At 32.5% G+C, this 17,299-nt stretch overlaps 1 protein-coding gene across 4 annotated transcripts in view; it reads left to right on the top strand.

The window, feature by feature from the left end:
* The window catches only part of LOC130892774 (uncharacterized), a 61,443-nt gene that overhangs the window by 30,053 nt on the left and 14,091 nt on the right, over positions 1–17,299 (top strand). For 2 of the 4 annotated variants that reach the window (XM_057798403.1, XM_057798410.1), the window contains exon 3: positions 11,800–12,007. The exons of the other annotated variants lie outside the window; for them this stretch is intronic. In XM_057798403.1, coding sequence (XP_057654386.1) covers positions 11,800–12,007 — 208 coding nt within the window. The remainder of the gene's footprint in view (positions 1–11,799; positions 12,008–17,299) is intronic. 4 annotated transcript variants of the gene reach the window in all.

Here is a 17,299-nt window from a genome sequence, read left to right as displayed (position 1 = left end):
TTGTTTTAGTCGCTTTTCCTCTCGAGGGACTTGCACAAAAACTTTATTTACTGTTTTTTATTTATTTTTTATTATAATGTTTGTACATTCTGGTACAATGCACCAACGATACGTCATCTTGTATTCTTCAAAATTGAATACTCACAGCCGTGCGAATGTTTTTTTTAAAGAATCCTATCAACTCTGTTAAAACTGTATTGACTTCTAACCTCACTTAAGTCTTTTTACTTACTTTCTACGTCACACTCAGTCATGTGACAACAAATGCATTTTGTCATTTAGGTATTTAAATTTATTTTTTTTATAAACTAATATATTGTTTTGAAAAATTAGAAAATAGTGTGTGATTAAGAACGATATACTAAACGTAGTTAAGCTAAATAAAAGTATGCACGGACCTATTCTTGTGTACAAACGTTAGAATTATACAAAAACAATCGGTTTTTATGAACGATTCCGCCTTTTATTACTTTGAGATGAGATTTCACAGTCCACATCTATTATTTTTGTTATCTGAAACGCTCGTAGATAATGAGGATCAAATTTTGCTCTTATCTTTTTCTTTGATAAAACCAAGTCTCTTTTCTTATAATTTACTGGTGGGTTTTTTCACTATTATGTTTCCTAATTATCTCATATTTTAGTTAAAATTCTCTAACTCGATCATGTGCATACTGTAGTTTAAACTTCAATTTGTTGTGATATATTTCAGAATGGTAACACAGTTCAATTCTTTTACTCGATAATTCAGGTATGTTAGGTTTTCCATCATAAAGTAATTCAAATGAAGTGTAACGATAATACGTATTGGGTGTCGTATTATAACAATATGAAAAGATTCTCACAAATTCACACCAATTATCTCTGGATTAATTTTTAAAATTTCTTACATATTCGTTTAACGTTCGGTGAAGTGTTCCACAACTCCCCATCGATTCGTGATGATAAGCAGTATAAAAGTTGTATTTTATATCGGCTAGCGTACTCATGATTTCATTCTTATATTCTGTTTCTTGGTATGTCTTCATTCCTTTCATTATACCGTAAATAGGTATGAAATTGTCCAATATTTCTTTCGCAACTGTCTCTGCTTCTTTGCTTTTAACCGGTATCATAACCGCGCATTTTGTTAGTTCACACAGTATTGTTATACAGTAACGGTTTTCACTACATATACTGATACACGTATGTTGAATGGTTTAACAGCAGTATCAGTAATGATAAAAATCTCTTCATGACCTGGTTTAGCTTTGTTTACTTGACACGTGCCAATGCTTTTTATATTACCATACGTCTTTCTCCATTTTTCCATTTGAAATTCACATCCTTTCTTTATTAATAGTTCAATAGTCTGCATGTACTCCAAATATTGGGTCATTGTGGTATCTGTCTATGATTTTTTGAATTTCTTCATTGTTCTCTACCATCTTTGATGGTATTGGAATTGCTAAATGTGAGAATAGTTTAAATAAGGACAAATGCATCCAATAATTTATTAATGGATTGTCTATTCCTTACAGCCCACTCTATAGTTTAGTCGATAAGGTATAAATGTGAAGATTCCCGCCAAGGAGGTTTTGCCACAGAAATTATTTTCGTGGGTGAGAAAGTTTAGTATAAATCTGGTAATTCAGATTTAATGGGTTTTAGTTTATCTTCAGTCACTGAAGACGATAACTTTTGGTTATAGAAACACGCGTCAGACAGTGTAATTGTGAGTGTTGGTGTAGTGGTAGTGTAAATATTGTGTTCAGTATGACCAACTAACTTTTCAAAAATGTCTAGCTTAGCATCTGTAGTTAGAATAAATTATTTATTGAAATCTGGGCATTTTAGAATTGAAATGCGTTTAGATATAAGAGAAGTATTATCATTTGGAGAAAGTATAGAAGCTGATATCATAAAAAACTGAAAAAAACTAAAGAATTTATAAAATGCAATCCTCAAATTACAATTTTACAACCAGACAAATGTTAAAAACCACTAATAAATAATGAACACCGATGATTATAACAATAAAATGACTGAGTTACTAAGTAATACTTATCAAAAAATTTAATCCGACCTAACCAAAATATTTCAAAACAAAAATAATACATTTATAAAAAAGCTTTTAAATAATGGCTCTAACAAGGCAAATGAAGCAAAAAAATTACAAACAGATAATGCTTTACCACCAAAATTATACGGTTTTCCAAAATTACATAAACGAAATATACCAATGCGTCCAATAGTGTCATATACCCAGACTCATTTATGCTCAAGCAATTTTTAGATACAGTACATATTCCTGACAATTACAAAATCATATCTCTAGACGTTGTCTCAATGTACACAAATATTCCTAATGATCTCATAACACACGTAGCTATTGAAAAATAGATGGGATTCGATCAAACAACATACATCACTCAGCTATGACGAATTTCTAGAAGGTATTATGCTTATACAAACTAATAATTATTTCCAATATAAGAACAACTTTTTCTAAAAACTAAACGGATGTACAATGGGATCCCAATTTCCTCAAGTCTAGCGCAAATTGTTATGGAATATGTAGAAGAGAAAATACTGGATGATATGGATATTGATGTAGTGTTTTTCAGAAGATACGTTGCCTGTTTAGCAGTAATTCCTAGTAAAAAATGCAATACATTCCTTGATAACTTTCATAAATTTAACCCAAGTATCCAATTCACTTTAGAAATTAAAGACAACAACAAAATGAATTTCTTAGGCATGATACTTATTAACTAAGTATTATATAAAAGAAACATGGTCTTGAAGATATCTTATTTATAACTCATGCCATCCCAAATCACAAAAAAACAGCGTCGTTATAGAATTAACAGATAGAGCATTAAAATTAACTTCTTCAGAATATCACCGTGAAGTAATAAAAAAACTCAAAAATACTTTGAAGAATAATCACTATCCAGAAAATCAAATTAATAGAATCATCTTACAACGCACATTTTACTGAGTAGCTCTGCTAAAACTACGGGAATAAATAAAAAACTGTGTAAGTTAGCTTTAGCACCAAGGAGATATGAAAACGGATCATGAGGAGTTATAGAATTTGATAAATTTTTGGCTACATTCACAAAGTTATCAAGTGAAGGTCTCTTCTATTTTAAAATTAGTTTTTTTTACAATTTTTAAAAGAAAGATAAATTTTGAAGTTTCGACTTTTCTTTAAGTCTTTATCAAAAAATGATATTGACACTGACAATTTGCTTATTTATACTGATCTATAGATCACTTTCATCATGAATATAAAAATAAGGATAAGATCAACTTGGAACTTTGTTCCAATAAGAAAAAAGAAAAATTAATTTTTCCTTGGCCCCTACATCTCAAATATATAGCAGTTATCAATTAAATTATTTGTAGTTTTGTTAGAATTTCAAAATAGAGCTATAAATTTTACTTGAATTATTTAGATATTTCATCATTTATAGCTTTTTCGTTCTTATGAATGTGAACCATTTCTAAAAATTCCCTTTTTCGTGTATTAGATTCCGTTCTAAGAATTTTTGAATCCTTATAATTGAATTTATGTTTTTTTGATATTTCATGGTTCCTTAATGCAGTTCTATTTTTTTTATCGTATTGATGACCTCTCAGTATATTTCCGAAATACTGAGATGTTCGTTAACGAAGTTATTGATGCCCTTTTAGACTATTTTGTAAATACTGAGAGGTCTGCCCTATGTAGACAGCGTCTCAATTAGTATAAGGCACTTATACTAATAAGGCATAAAAAATTCAATTCTTATCATAAAAAACTTCAATTCACAATCGAGGTTGAGCAAAATAATAGAATCAATTTTCTTGATGTCACATTATATAAAATTAGAATTTAACAGTAAGATAAGAACAGAATGGTATACCAAACCAACTTGGTCCTCAAGATATTAATCTTCAATTATTCAAGAAAAGGATAAACAGATACTACAATCAAGCTAAAAACAAAATAAAAATAAAAGGAACCATGAAATATCAAAAAAACATAAATTCAATTATAAAGATTCAAAAATACTTCAAATGGTTCACATTCATTAGAACGAAAAAGCTATAAATGATAAAGAAGAATATATATATATATATGTATATATATGTAGATATTCATTTTTTTTCGCAGCATTTAATTAGCATTAGTCGAGCACTTAATTATTCAGGCCACATGAGTCTATAATTCCTCGCTAATGATAGTGTGTTGCTGGGAAAACTTGGAAAAAGTAATTTTTTAGTGACTTCTCCGAAAAATTCATTTTTTCTGCAGCATATAATTAACATTAGTCGAGCACTTAATTATTAAGGCTGTAATGAGGCCACATGAGTCTATAATTCTTCGCCAGTGATAGTGTTCTGCTAAGAAAACTCGTTTTTTCGTACATATGCGGAAAAATGAATTTTTCACAGATGTATAAAGCATTTAATTAGCATTAGTTGAGCCCTCAACTATTCGTCTTATTGTGAAGCTTCTCTACTCTCCGAAAACAGTCGCCAATTTCATGCAAAAATAATAATTTTTTTGACAAAAAATTTTTTCTATAATTGAGCAACGGAGAATTTAATTAGAATTTGATTTAGGTAGCATTCTACTTTCATTATCTATTGATTTTGCACCTTTAGTTTTCATTACTCTGCTAACTTCATTCTAAAGTTAGCAGAGCAGCCAATTTCTTAAAAACTTGAATAGCGAAATATTTCGTAATATGGCACTTAATTAGCATTTAATTTTCCGCTTATTGTTTTATCTGTCTGCTCATATTGGTCTGTTAACTTAAGTGACATAAATAATTAAAAATTTTTTTGTTTAAGATAAAGAGGTAGAGAAATGCTTTATTGTCAAAAAATTGTTACAATTTTATATTCCAATAGGAATTGTTAAAAATTTGTGTCTTTCAAAGGAGGTACAAAAGCGACAGAAATCAACACTCCTTCGATCAACTACAATTTGTCTATATCCATCACTCATGACTAATACAGTGAAATATTGTTTGCCAGTTATCTTTACACATATTTCTTCTACAGACAGTATTAATAAATGTTCACGTCTAATTGACTCATTTAAATGTTTCGGGTCTAAATAAAAGCCGGAAGTCTCCTTTTTTTCCAAGTATTACAAGCGCGCTCAACCACCCAGTTATCTTTTAGATAATTCAACTTTTCACGTAACCTATCTTGTAAAATTTTTGATACAGTCTAATTGGTGTTTTTTAGGTATATCATTATATTTTAGTTGAATACGACGTTTGCTGTGAAATTTATCCAATCCCTCCAACCCCTCTGAAAATTCCATTTCCACATCACCAATAGAAACAACAATTAAAGATTACTTTTGCTATTTACTACGCTATCAATTCGTTTCAATAAATTGAGCCTAAGGCCGATTGAATACCGAGTAATGGTATCTGATTTATAGTATTAACTACAGCACACAAAATTTTTACTGGAGTCTTATTTAGTTTACATGTTTAATCTGACTTTTACCAAGGTATCGTAATGTAAAGTTTGAACTACCTTATGACTATGAATTAATAGATTTAGGAACATGCTTTGGTATCATACTTATTTCTGCCCCTGTATCCAGCTTTTTAGCGCATTTTTTACAAAATATTACTAGCGTTCTGTCCGTCCGTCTATCGTAGCAGGAAGCATGTGGCAAGCACGGTTCTTTTGCATTCCTGTATAGCTGATGATGTGCCAAACCAAAAAAAATTGGGCATTATCAGAAAAAAAGTTAATCAAATTAACCAAAATGTGATTACATTGATCCCATTGCCTAAATGATCTCAAATGAAATGAATTGACGTGAATCAACATCAATCGACTTCAATAGACATCGAACAACATCAAATGACAATAAACGTCAATTTATGTCATTTGAGGTTATTTTTCATTTCATAAATCAATTATTATGAGAATTGTCAAAAAATAATGAGGATATAGAAATGTTCTTTGAGACACTTTTAACTTTTTTAAAAAGTATTTTTATTTACAATAAACGACTTATAATTTCTACAAAAAATAACTTTACAGACAAATCAATATTTTAACAATGAACAGTAACAAAACAATGAATGAACTCGAATTTAATGCAATGAACTTATATTTATTTGATACGTATTTTGGAATCCGCTGACTATGTGAATATTGTTTATTGCACTTTGAAATCCGCTGGTCGTGTGGCAGTGTCGGGGACCTTTCACATTTCTATATAGATATTTCCAATTCACTTGTAGACAAAAATATCGCATTGTGATATGCACAAGTTTTCTTATTTGAAGGAAGCTTTGCATGGGAAAGCTAATAGAATCTCGATACTTACAAAGGAGTCTTTTCAATCGTTAGGAAAATTTCTGGACGAAGTAAACAAACACGTTTGGGCACTGAAAACTTCAGGAATCAGTTGATACTTGGGACTTGAAACTTGATACCATCACGAAACTCGATTGGGAAAAATACTCAACGAAGTTAGAAAAAAAAACCGAAATTAACACATCTCGAAATTTTTCGATAAGAAAGGTTTCGAGATATTAGAAACGTTAGACACTCATAATGTTAAGACATTCAAAATAAATTTATACAAAAAAGGGGAGATACACGATCATTTGCTTAAACAAATTCAATTCAATAAATTATTAAAGGTTTCTATTACATCTCGCTTAACTGAAATTAAACTCGGGCTCACAATCTAACTTCATCAGAGGAAGTATGTATACTCCTGGATAGCCATATCAATATGGGAAACAAATCAAAACTACAAAATTCCAAGTTAGGTTGGATCATTTCGAGAGTTATCAACGTAAATCTTTTCAAAAACAAAAACAATCTTGATAACGGAAGCACATTTCATGACAAAATAGAGATATTTTGGGATATAGAGAAATGTCATGTTGAACGCCAGCCTTCAGTGGAAGAAGCAATGTGTGAAGACATAATCGTAAACATTTCGACGCATGATCATACTGGACGATTCATCGTTAATGTTCCGGTACGTAAATCGGTTTCGCGGTTAGTAGATTCGGAAAATAATGCACTCAAATGGTATTTGTCACTTGAAAATAAATTAAATCGTAAACTAAGCTCAAGAAAGAATACACCGATTTTATTCACGAGTATCAGAATTTAAGTCACATGACAAAGGTCATGTGTTACGTTTTAGAAAATACAATTTTGTAATAATTGCTAACATGAACAAAATGTATAGGCAAATTTTGGTTAGTGAAAATCAACGCGATTTGCAAAGGATATTATGGTGTGACAATCCGGACGAACCTATAGCTGACTGTCGTCTTAATACCGTCACTGTTTCGCTGTTTCCATCAATTAGCTCATAAAAACTCCGAAGCATATCCTGAGGCAAGTAGAATTATATTATCAGATTTCTATGTCGACGAATTGATAACAAGTGCAAATACTTTTCAAGAAATACTCAAAATCAAACGCGAAATCAGCGAAGTTCTCGAAGTAAGAAAAATTGTCCTGCAAAAATGTATTCGAATTGTCACAAGGAACTAATTGCTTCGGACCACACTTTGGAAAGCACGTTCAGTATATTATTTCATACAGGTCACGTATAAAAACATTGGGTTTGTTGTGGAATGCAAATTCAGACACCTTACAAGTAACCACTTTCACCGAACCGGCATTAGAGAATAGCACGAAATGGTTAGTTAATCTAATACCCATAAGGGTAAAAATTTTGCTACAATTATAGATTCTATAGATTGGCTGGGATGATCCAATCCCAACGGAAACCTATAACACGTGGCAGCATTTTTGCTCCCAAATTGATAATCTAAGAGAACTAGAAATACCGTGTTTAGACCTTGCCAATGATTTTGACGCGCAAAACATCCAGCTTCATGAATTCAGTGATACTAGTGAAGTTGCGTATGGCGCTTGCGTATACGTGTGATTCTCAACGAGATATCACTGTTTCACTTATTTACACGAAGTCTAAGGTAGCGCCGGTAAAAGCATTAACGTTACCTAGGATGGATATCAGCTCCTTCCAGTAATAATTGGAAAACCTTTGTATGTAACCGCGCTGCAAAAATACAACAATTGACTTCAGATCATCAATTGCATCATACCAGGTCAGAAGGCAATCCCGCTGATATAATTTCTCGCGGTATTACTCTCGAAAGGTTAGTACCCTCAGCGTTATGGTGATCAAGCCCAACATCCAGATTCAAACTCCTGATACATGGCCGAAAAATATCGTTAAATTGAAGGAAGTTATACCCGAAGGCAAAAGCATCACGTTATTACAGACAGAAATTGTTCGTTATAAAATTTCTAGATATTCCTCACTATGGAAATTGAAACGCTTATTTGTTTAGATTTATGAACAATTGCACAAATAATACAATGTCTGCAAGTCTTTCGGTTGACGAATTAAGTTACTCCATGAATGTCTTAATCGAAAATATTCTCGGAAGAGCTAAATCGCATTAAAAACGACAAACAAATTTCTATGAATAGTAAGCTCAGTTCATTAAACCCGTTCATAGATGAAAGAGGAATAATTAGAGTAGGCAGTCGGTTATCAAAGGTGCTGGTTACTATGGATCAAAAACATCGTATAATTATTTCGAGCAAGTATCCATTAACATTTAACGAGCATATTAAAAAATTTCATACTGGTCTTTAATCTACACTCGATTTCGTGAGACACACATTTTGGCCTCTAATTTGCCTGGCAACTCGAGCAGTACATTTCGAATTGTGTAGAAATATGGTTACTCTCAGCTTCTAAAGACGATAACTTGATTATCGAAACGCGCATCAGACATTGTAATTGTGCGGGTTGCTATAGTGGTGGTGTAAACAGTGTTTTCAATATGGATATCACCAGCGGTTCCAGGAATTCCAATTTACCACATGAAAAGAATCGTTGGCAACGCGCATTTTATTTTCGAAGATTTGATTACTATATTTGTACAAATCTAAACCATCCTCAATTCGAGATCACTTCCTCCTATATCCAACAGTTCAAATGACTTATACCTCCTCACCCCAAGTCATTTTTAATTAAAGACGTTCTGAACCACGCACCTCAACAAGACATCATTCAAATACGATCAGGAAGACTTTCTCATTATCAACGATTTCAACAGATAATCCAACATTTTTGGAACTGTTGGAAATCAGCACTGCAAACCAGAACAAAATGGAAATCATCTCTCCCACGAAAATAGAAGTAGGAGCTATAGTAGTGATAAAAAACGACAATACTCCACCTCTCAGCTGGCCCATGGGAAGAATAATGCAATTACACCCCAGTGAAGACGGAAACTTCCAATATAGTTATTAAACGTTCAGTGACAAAAATTTGTTATGGCCTATTGTAAATGAAGACATTTCAACCATATAAACTATTGTTATTTTATTAGCTCGTTTTGAAAGTCCTCCCAAGGAGGCCAATATGTTAGGTTTATTTTGAATAATTTAATTTCATTTGCATAATGTATAATTTTAAGCAACACCCGCCTATGGAATCTTTTTGCATTTTATAATTATAATTTTTTTTCTAATCAAAAAAGTTGTTGTCGTAAAAGAGAAGTCGTAAAAATTAAAGTTAACACATATTTAGTTTTTTTATATATTTTACTCTCAACTAGAATTAATCAATAAGGATACCAATTTAGACAACAGACATATAAAATACAGTCCACTAAAGGAATCAACGTAACCAAAGCTCCAACAGGTCAGGCGGTCTAAGATAATTCTCCATTTTCTTTTTTTGCCAAAAACAACTGCACTTAACAACCGTTCACACCTGACACCGTGTATTATAAGATGGAACGAAGACACACAATTAATTCCAACTGTATATTCTTTAAGAATTTAAAAATTATTGTTTAATTAGGTACATAACTTTTCAGCCGTTATCGTAACCTTCACTGTCTGCTGATCTTGTCAAGGCTACCATATTAAACAACTACTACTGGTGGGCTCTTGAGTTTTTGAATAGAATTTTTTCATTGTGGTTTGGATTGATGTGGATGGTTCCGATTTAGGATTTGTTACTTATGCAGGGCTTGTTTTGAATGGAAAACTAGGGTTGCTGTTTATATTGTTTAAGTCAATAAAAGAGTGTGGCGATATTATTTTTTGTTTACATTATGCATTCACGCCTATTATTGGTGTTTTAAAGAATTTTCATTTTAATATTATATTTTACACACAAATTAGACTTTGAATATCAATAAAATAATATTAATCAATAAATATAAATACTTTACATATAAAATTCTGAATCTAAAATATGAAGATTTAAACCAAATATCTCCATGAGATACCGGGATGCTTTGAGTCAAAATATAAAAATTGATTTTGTCTATCAATGGCCGAGTGCTAATTCGTATTAAACTTTAATCGTCCTGATCAACAGAAATATGTTCCATTCTCCACTTTTCAATTAGGCGTGTTTTTCCTAACCGTCTAAAAATGTTTTATAATTTGGTGGTATTCTACTTGATGCATACTGCATATCCTCATCAAGCAACACCACATTTATAATTTTCTTGTGCCTGTGCAAAAAGCATATTTCGCATATTTGAACAATTATTATAACCAAAAATTGTTATTTTTTCAAATCTTATGTTTTAAAATGTATAAGTTGATATTGAACCTTACAAAGCAAACTACAATGAAGACATATAAATCCTACTATGCAATATAACTTTCAATTTGAACAAAAAGTCAAATAAATTAAAATATTATATTTAACCAGACTTATTTGAGTTTCTATTTGTGTAGTATGATATTAACATGCTGAACTAAAATCAAAATACTAACTTTATATTTGTCAAAAAGTAGACAGGTACACTTAAAATTTTAAATGCAACATGATATAACATCCTAGATTTTTAATAACATTGAACTATTATGTGATACATATTCTAAAGAGTCCTTAATTTAAAAAATACATCCAAAGCTATTCTGGAAATAGTGAAACAAAACACTGAGTAGGCAGTTGCTCTTAGTCGGATGTAAACATAAAAATTGGATATTCAATGGCTGGTCAGCGGACCGTATACCCTACTGTCGTCGCTGTTTCCTATAACTTAAAGATGGCGCTACTGTAGTAAAATTCGAAAATTTGTAAAAAGTGCTGAGAATTATTACAATATAACAAATTAAAAAAATGAAAAATATTCAGGTAGACGATAGCTATCCTTCTTCGTGACGTTGTTCAACTGACGATAGTCCACACATAATCTCGTAGTTCCATCCTTTTTCTTAACGAACAGTACTGGAGACACTCATGGACTAGTAGATGGTTCTATTAATTTATTTTCTTCTATTTCTCGAATTATTCTTCCAGCTTCCTTCCTCTTTGGTTTTGGTAGTCAGCGAGCTGATTGTTTGATTGGCTTGGCATCACCAGTATTGATTTTGTGTTTGAAAGTTGATGTTCTACCAGGCTTACCTCCTTTTTGTACGAAGACATTACTGGTACGCAGTATCCGACAGTGGTTTCCTGTTTAATGGTGATCAAGTAATCGTATATTTATCATACATGTATCACTCGTATATTATAAATAAGAGAGGACCCAGTACTGATCCCTGCGGAACACCGCTTAATACGGGTTTCTCAGCTGATAAATAATTTCCCACTTTCACACAGAATTTTCTATTTGTTAAGAATGAGTCAATCCACTCCAGTAAGAAAACCTTAGCGTAGTCCTAATCAAGGAACCCTGGGTTTACAGGGAATATGCAATGGACTCCCTTGTAAAAACACCATAAACAACATAAATCACCTTTGTCTTTCAGAATTTCTGACCAGAGAAATCTTACTTCATACACATAATTCGAGCATACCTCGAATAAGAGAAAAAACGTCAAGAAATCGTCATGCCCTCATGTTACTGCAAAGACTAGTGGAGTACTACCAGAAAAAGAAGCTACCAATACTCCTAGAATGCGATGCAAATGCACAGAACAAACACTATTTGGGGAAGCAAAGTCACCAACAGCAGAGGTGAGCAACTCTTAGAATATATTTTAATTAATAACCTTCACATACACAATTTAGGGAACACACCAGCATTTGTAACAAGAGTAAGGGAAGAAGTTTAGACATAATATTAAGTAGATTGAACCTAAAAGAACGTGTAAAAAAAACTGGAGGTTACCGAATGAGTTGTCTTCCTTTGATCACAGAATAATCATCTTCAGTCCAGAGACTGATTCCACTGAGCCAGAGCTTATCAAAAATTGAAGAAATTCCAATAGGAAAACATTAAAATCCAATCTACATCATAACTTGATGCGCGTCTGAACCGGTAAGGCTGAACTTGCTGAGAAACTGCAGCAATTGCAAAACAAGTATACAGCAGTCAACAAATAAAATGGACTTTAAACACTTTTCAACCGTTCAAGTCTCCAGGAGTGGACGGAATCTTTCCAGCTCTCCTTCAAAGAGAACAATAGGAAATCCTGCCGCACTTGATCCGCCTTAATACAGGCAGTGTAGAGCTCTAGCTCTACATTGGGAAGAGCCAAAGTAATCGTCATACTAAAAGCTGGAAAGAAAAACACCATACATACCAAATCCTTTAGACCAATCAGCCTCACCTCGTTCCTACTTAAAACGATGGAAAAAGGTGTCGACAACAACATTAGAACAGATATTCTGGAGTGGAAATCTCTCCATCCGTGTCAATTTGCATACCAAAGAAGCAAACCTACGGACACTGCACTGGTACAAGTAATAACTGGAATTCAGAACGCTCTGACGAACAAAGAAAACGTAGTATGTGCCTTCTTAGACATAGAAGGCACCTTTGACAATACTCCACACGAAGCTGTTAAAGAGCATTAGACACGAGAGAAGTAGATAGGACAACCTCCAAATGGATCGGAAAGTTATTATCTACTAAAACAGCAGAAATAAAAGCAGGGTAAGGAGGGGGGACGCATCTCAATTTATGTGGAGCTTAGGAGTACTATTAAGCGGGATTACTGAACTCGGCATATCATGTTAAGAATATGCAGACCACATAGTTCAAAGAGGACTCAACTATACAAAAAGGTGGTGTCGACTGGTGGAGCAAAACGCCAACCTCAATACCTAATTTCCTTCATCATGAAGAAAAAACTGAACCTCAACCCTATTAATCTAGACAGACAAGTCATTGAGTGGAAAACAGAGGGAAATATCTGGGACTTACACTTGTAAATTTCTCTGGAACAAACACGAAAAGAAGATAATCACTAAAGTTATGAAAGCTCTGATGATGTGCAGAAACCTCGTACGAAGAATTTGGGGTTGTTGCCCAAAGATCTTACTGTGGATAAACACGGCAATTATGAGACAAGTCATCATATATGTGGCTTGCTTATGTGCAACCGAAGCCCAAAAGTTTCAGCTGCACTAGAAGTGATTCTAAATCTCCCAGCTCTCCACATAGTACTGGAAAGCATATAAAAAATCACTTAGAATGTCTAGAGACGGACCTCGGTCATGCCTCAAGATGATGCATCGAAAAAGTTTAGCTTCGAGAGAAAATTCACCTCAATTCCAAGTTGTAGAAGTAAGTGATATAATAACACCATACATGAAATCAACAGAAATGCCTTTAAATTGTATACGATATATGAAGGATGTAACAGTCATCCCACATTCTTGATTTTCTATAAAGGGTGGGATTAACAGATCATCTGTGAACACTGGAAGCCTCAATATCGAAAGGGGGACAATAGATCCTTTGGGTCGCAGCGTATATGAAACTTCAATAGATACATACAAATATACATACAAGACTTAGACCAGGAGAATGATTTTTTGAATATACTATCTCTCCAAAAGAGACATTTGGTGGTGATTACGTTATAAAGTTTGTGCTATTTATAGGAGATGCCTTCATGTTCATGCTCTAAAAGACGAGGATTATGAACAAGGGAACTATATATACAAAGTGTTTTATGTATGGAACGCCTCAATTATCTCAGAAAAGGCTTGTACGATTTTCATAAATTTTTATATATAAGGGTCGTGTAATACGGCCGGTATTATGATGATATTTACATTGTTGTCATATCTTTATTGGATGAACTTTGTTAATTTTAATGGATCACCCTGTATATTTTTCGCTTTTCGAAATCCTTAAGAAATACTTATTATTTTTCGTCTAATGCTCCCCATACGTAAATGCCATAATTCCTGAGTTATAGCTACATCGTTGTTGTAGGTTTTCTGCGCTATGGTTTGGATAAATATTTTACTGCACCAGTTTCGTTAAACTTACTGACACTAGACCTTGTTACGAGATTTTTATTTGAACATAAATTATTGAAGAATATTGAAACTAAACGAGTTTATCCAATCGTAGCCATCTCATTGTACAATATTCATTTTCACTTAGTGGTGATACTGTAAATTATGGCATTTAGGTATAGATAATATAACATTAAAAATAATCAGTATTTCTTAAGGATTTCTAAAAACAAAAAATATATAGGGTGATCCAATTGAAATAACAAAGTTCATTATTTTTCCGGAAAACATCAGACAACAATGCAGATAACACCATAATACCGGCAACCTTGCGCACAAAAACTATCATACTAGCCTAACTAGAACCGTTTCCTAGATAATTAAGGTGATTCATTCATACATAAACTCACGCTGTATATATATATATATATATATATATATATATATATATATATATATATATATATATATATATATAGGGTAAATCGGGAGGAGCGAAGAACGTTATTTCTTCTTTAATATGGTCTGCAGTATTCTCAATTCGTCTAATTAGTGCATCCCGTGTATCCACTTTTATTTTGTAGACTTCATTTCTCATCCAGCCCCATAAACAAAAATCTAATGGTGTGAGGTCTGGAGATCTTGCAGGTCAATTAATGGGACCTCCACGACCAATCCAACGCCCCGGAAAATGTTGCTTGACCTGACGAGCGACATGTGCAGGAGCTCCATCGTGCTGATAGTACATCTGCATTCTAATATTTATAGGAACATCCTCTAGTAGGCCTTGTAATTCATTTTGTAAAAAATTTATGTAGTTGTCTCCTGTGAGACGATTCTCCAAAATAAAAGGGCCAATTAAAAACGGTCAACCATACCACACCACACGTTTACAGAAAATCGATGTTGAAAATTGCTTTCGACTGTTGCGTGGGGATTTTCGTCCGACCATACATGATAGTTACGAGTATTATTAATGCCATCACGGGTAAATGTAGCTACCTCCGTAAAGAGTATACTCGATACAACACGATGATTATTATTTATCCACCGACAAAACTCTATACGGTTAGCGTAATCCTCTGGTTGTAGGTGCTGTACTCTCGGTAGGGGATAAGGATATAAGCCTTATTCGAGAAGTGTGTTTATGACCCTTTTTGTGGAATTCCCAATTGAGGGGTGATTATCCGTGAGCTAGTAGTTGCATCTTCTTCTACTAGATGCAGAATATTTTCTACTTCTACCAAACCTTGTCGAGTAGCGCGTTCAGATGATATTTTAAGCTTATCAAGTCTTAGAAGCTTAGCAGTCTCGCACAATTTGTTAAACACCATATTTGCATATTCTAAATTTGAATAAGTATCCGCTATTTTGCAACACTAACAATCACATAAATTCGAAATTAAACGTTCAGTTACTGTTCCCTGTACACTGATAGTTCATCATAACGCCTAATTATCCGTTGAGCCTCGAACATAGCATACTTTTAATGTTAAAGTGGAAAGCTAGATGAACATTTTTAATTACTCCATAATTTGAAAACAAATGAAAATCGGATAAAAACATTTGAGTTTTTTTACATTATTTTCACGTGTATAAAACACTCCTAGAGTTTGATGCGCTCCTCCCGACTCACCCTGTATATATATATTAATATATATATATATATATATATATATATATATATATATATATATATATATTCTTGATTTTAGGTCTTTTCTGTTTTAAAATTAGCTTTTTTAATAACTTTTGGAAGATAAAATTTGACGTTTCGACTTTTTTATGTGTTTATCAAAATTATATATATATATATATATACAGGGTGTCCCAGAAATTGCACGCCAGGCTGACACGGGAGGTAGATCAGCTTTAGATCTATCAAATAAAAGCAACATGACCTTAGTAAAATTTTTTTAGTTTTCGAGATATTAACACTTTAAGGTTTTTTCAGAAAATCTCTTTTTGCCCTATTTTTGTCTGTTATGGGCATAAAAAACCTCTAATTTATAATTCTTTTTTTTCTGGGCTACCACTAATAGTTGGTTGAGACAACCCAGTATTCATTTTAATAAAAAGTAGCACGACATTAACAAAAAAAACAACTCAATCTTACCTTTTGTTTCAAAGCGAAAACCTTAACTAAAGTTTGGTTAGCGACTGTGAAAAAAAAATGTACCAGACTGAGTCAGAAAATGTTCTCAAAAACTAGCCTACTTAGTGCTCTTTAAAAATGGTATAATATTCATAGAATTATAAATTAGAGGTTTTTTATGCCCATAACAGACAAAAATAGGGCAAAAAGTAGAGATTTTCTGAAAAAACCTAAAAGTGTTAATATCTCGAAAACTAAAAAACTTTTACTGAGGTCATGTTGCTTTTATTTGATAGATCTAAAGCTGATCTACCTCCCGTGTCAGCCTGGCGTGCAATTTCTGGGACACCCTGTATATATATATATATATATATATATATATATATATATATATATATATATATATATATATGCATATCCCTTTATATGCATGGAAAACATCATTATTTTCATTTGCCCATTCATGAACCTTAAAGAATTTTCTTATGAATCTTTCGAGTGAATAATAAAAAAAATGGCCAGACATATAAGGCAAGTTAATCAGCTCTGTTATTTTAACTAGTTTCCTAATAAATAGTAGGTAGACGCATAGACTCAACGTACCAAAAATTATCCATTTCCTGATCAAACAAATAAGGTATAATTATTATGTATCTAACGGAAATGTTAAATCTATTCAGTTCAATCCATGAGATTATACAGATATATATTGACTAAATAACTAAAAATTAGAAAGCATTGATAACGGGCGTCGACTTGCCACTCTCAAAAAGAAACTTCTCAATTTTATTGTATTTATTTACATACAAAAATATTGGGTTGCAATAGTTCACACATTATAGAATTTATGCCAGAGTTTTAAAAGAAAGCTTCTTTATTATGATTATATTAACAATATGACAAAACAGACATTTAGAAATATTTCATCAGCTCGCATTCGGATCATGAATAGACTGACG

Source organism: Diorhabda carinulata, chromosome 1 (assembly GCF_026250575.1).
Source record: "Diorhabda carinulata isolate Delta chromosome 1, icDioCari1.1, whole genome shotgun sequence".
Classification (NCBI taxonomy): domain Eukaryota; kingdom Metazoa; phylum Arthropoda; class Insecta; order Coleoptera; family Chrysomelidae; genus Diorhabda; species Diorhabda carinulata.
The sequence above is the reverse complement of the archived record's forward strand: the minus strand, read 5'-3'. Positions and strand labels throughout refer to the sequence as shown.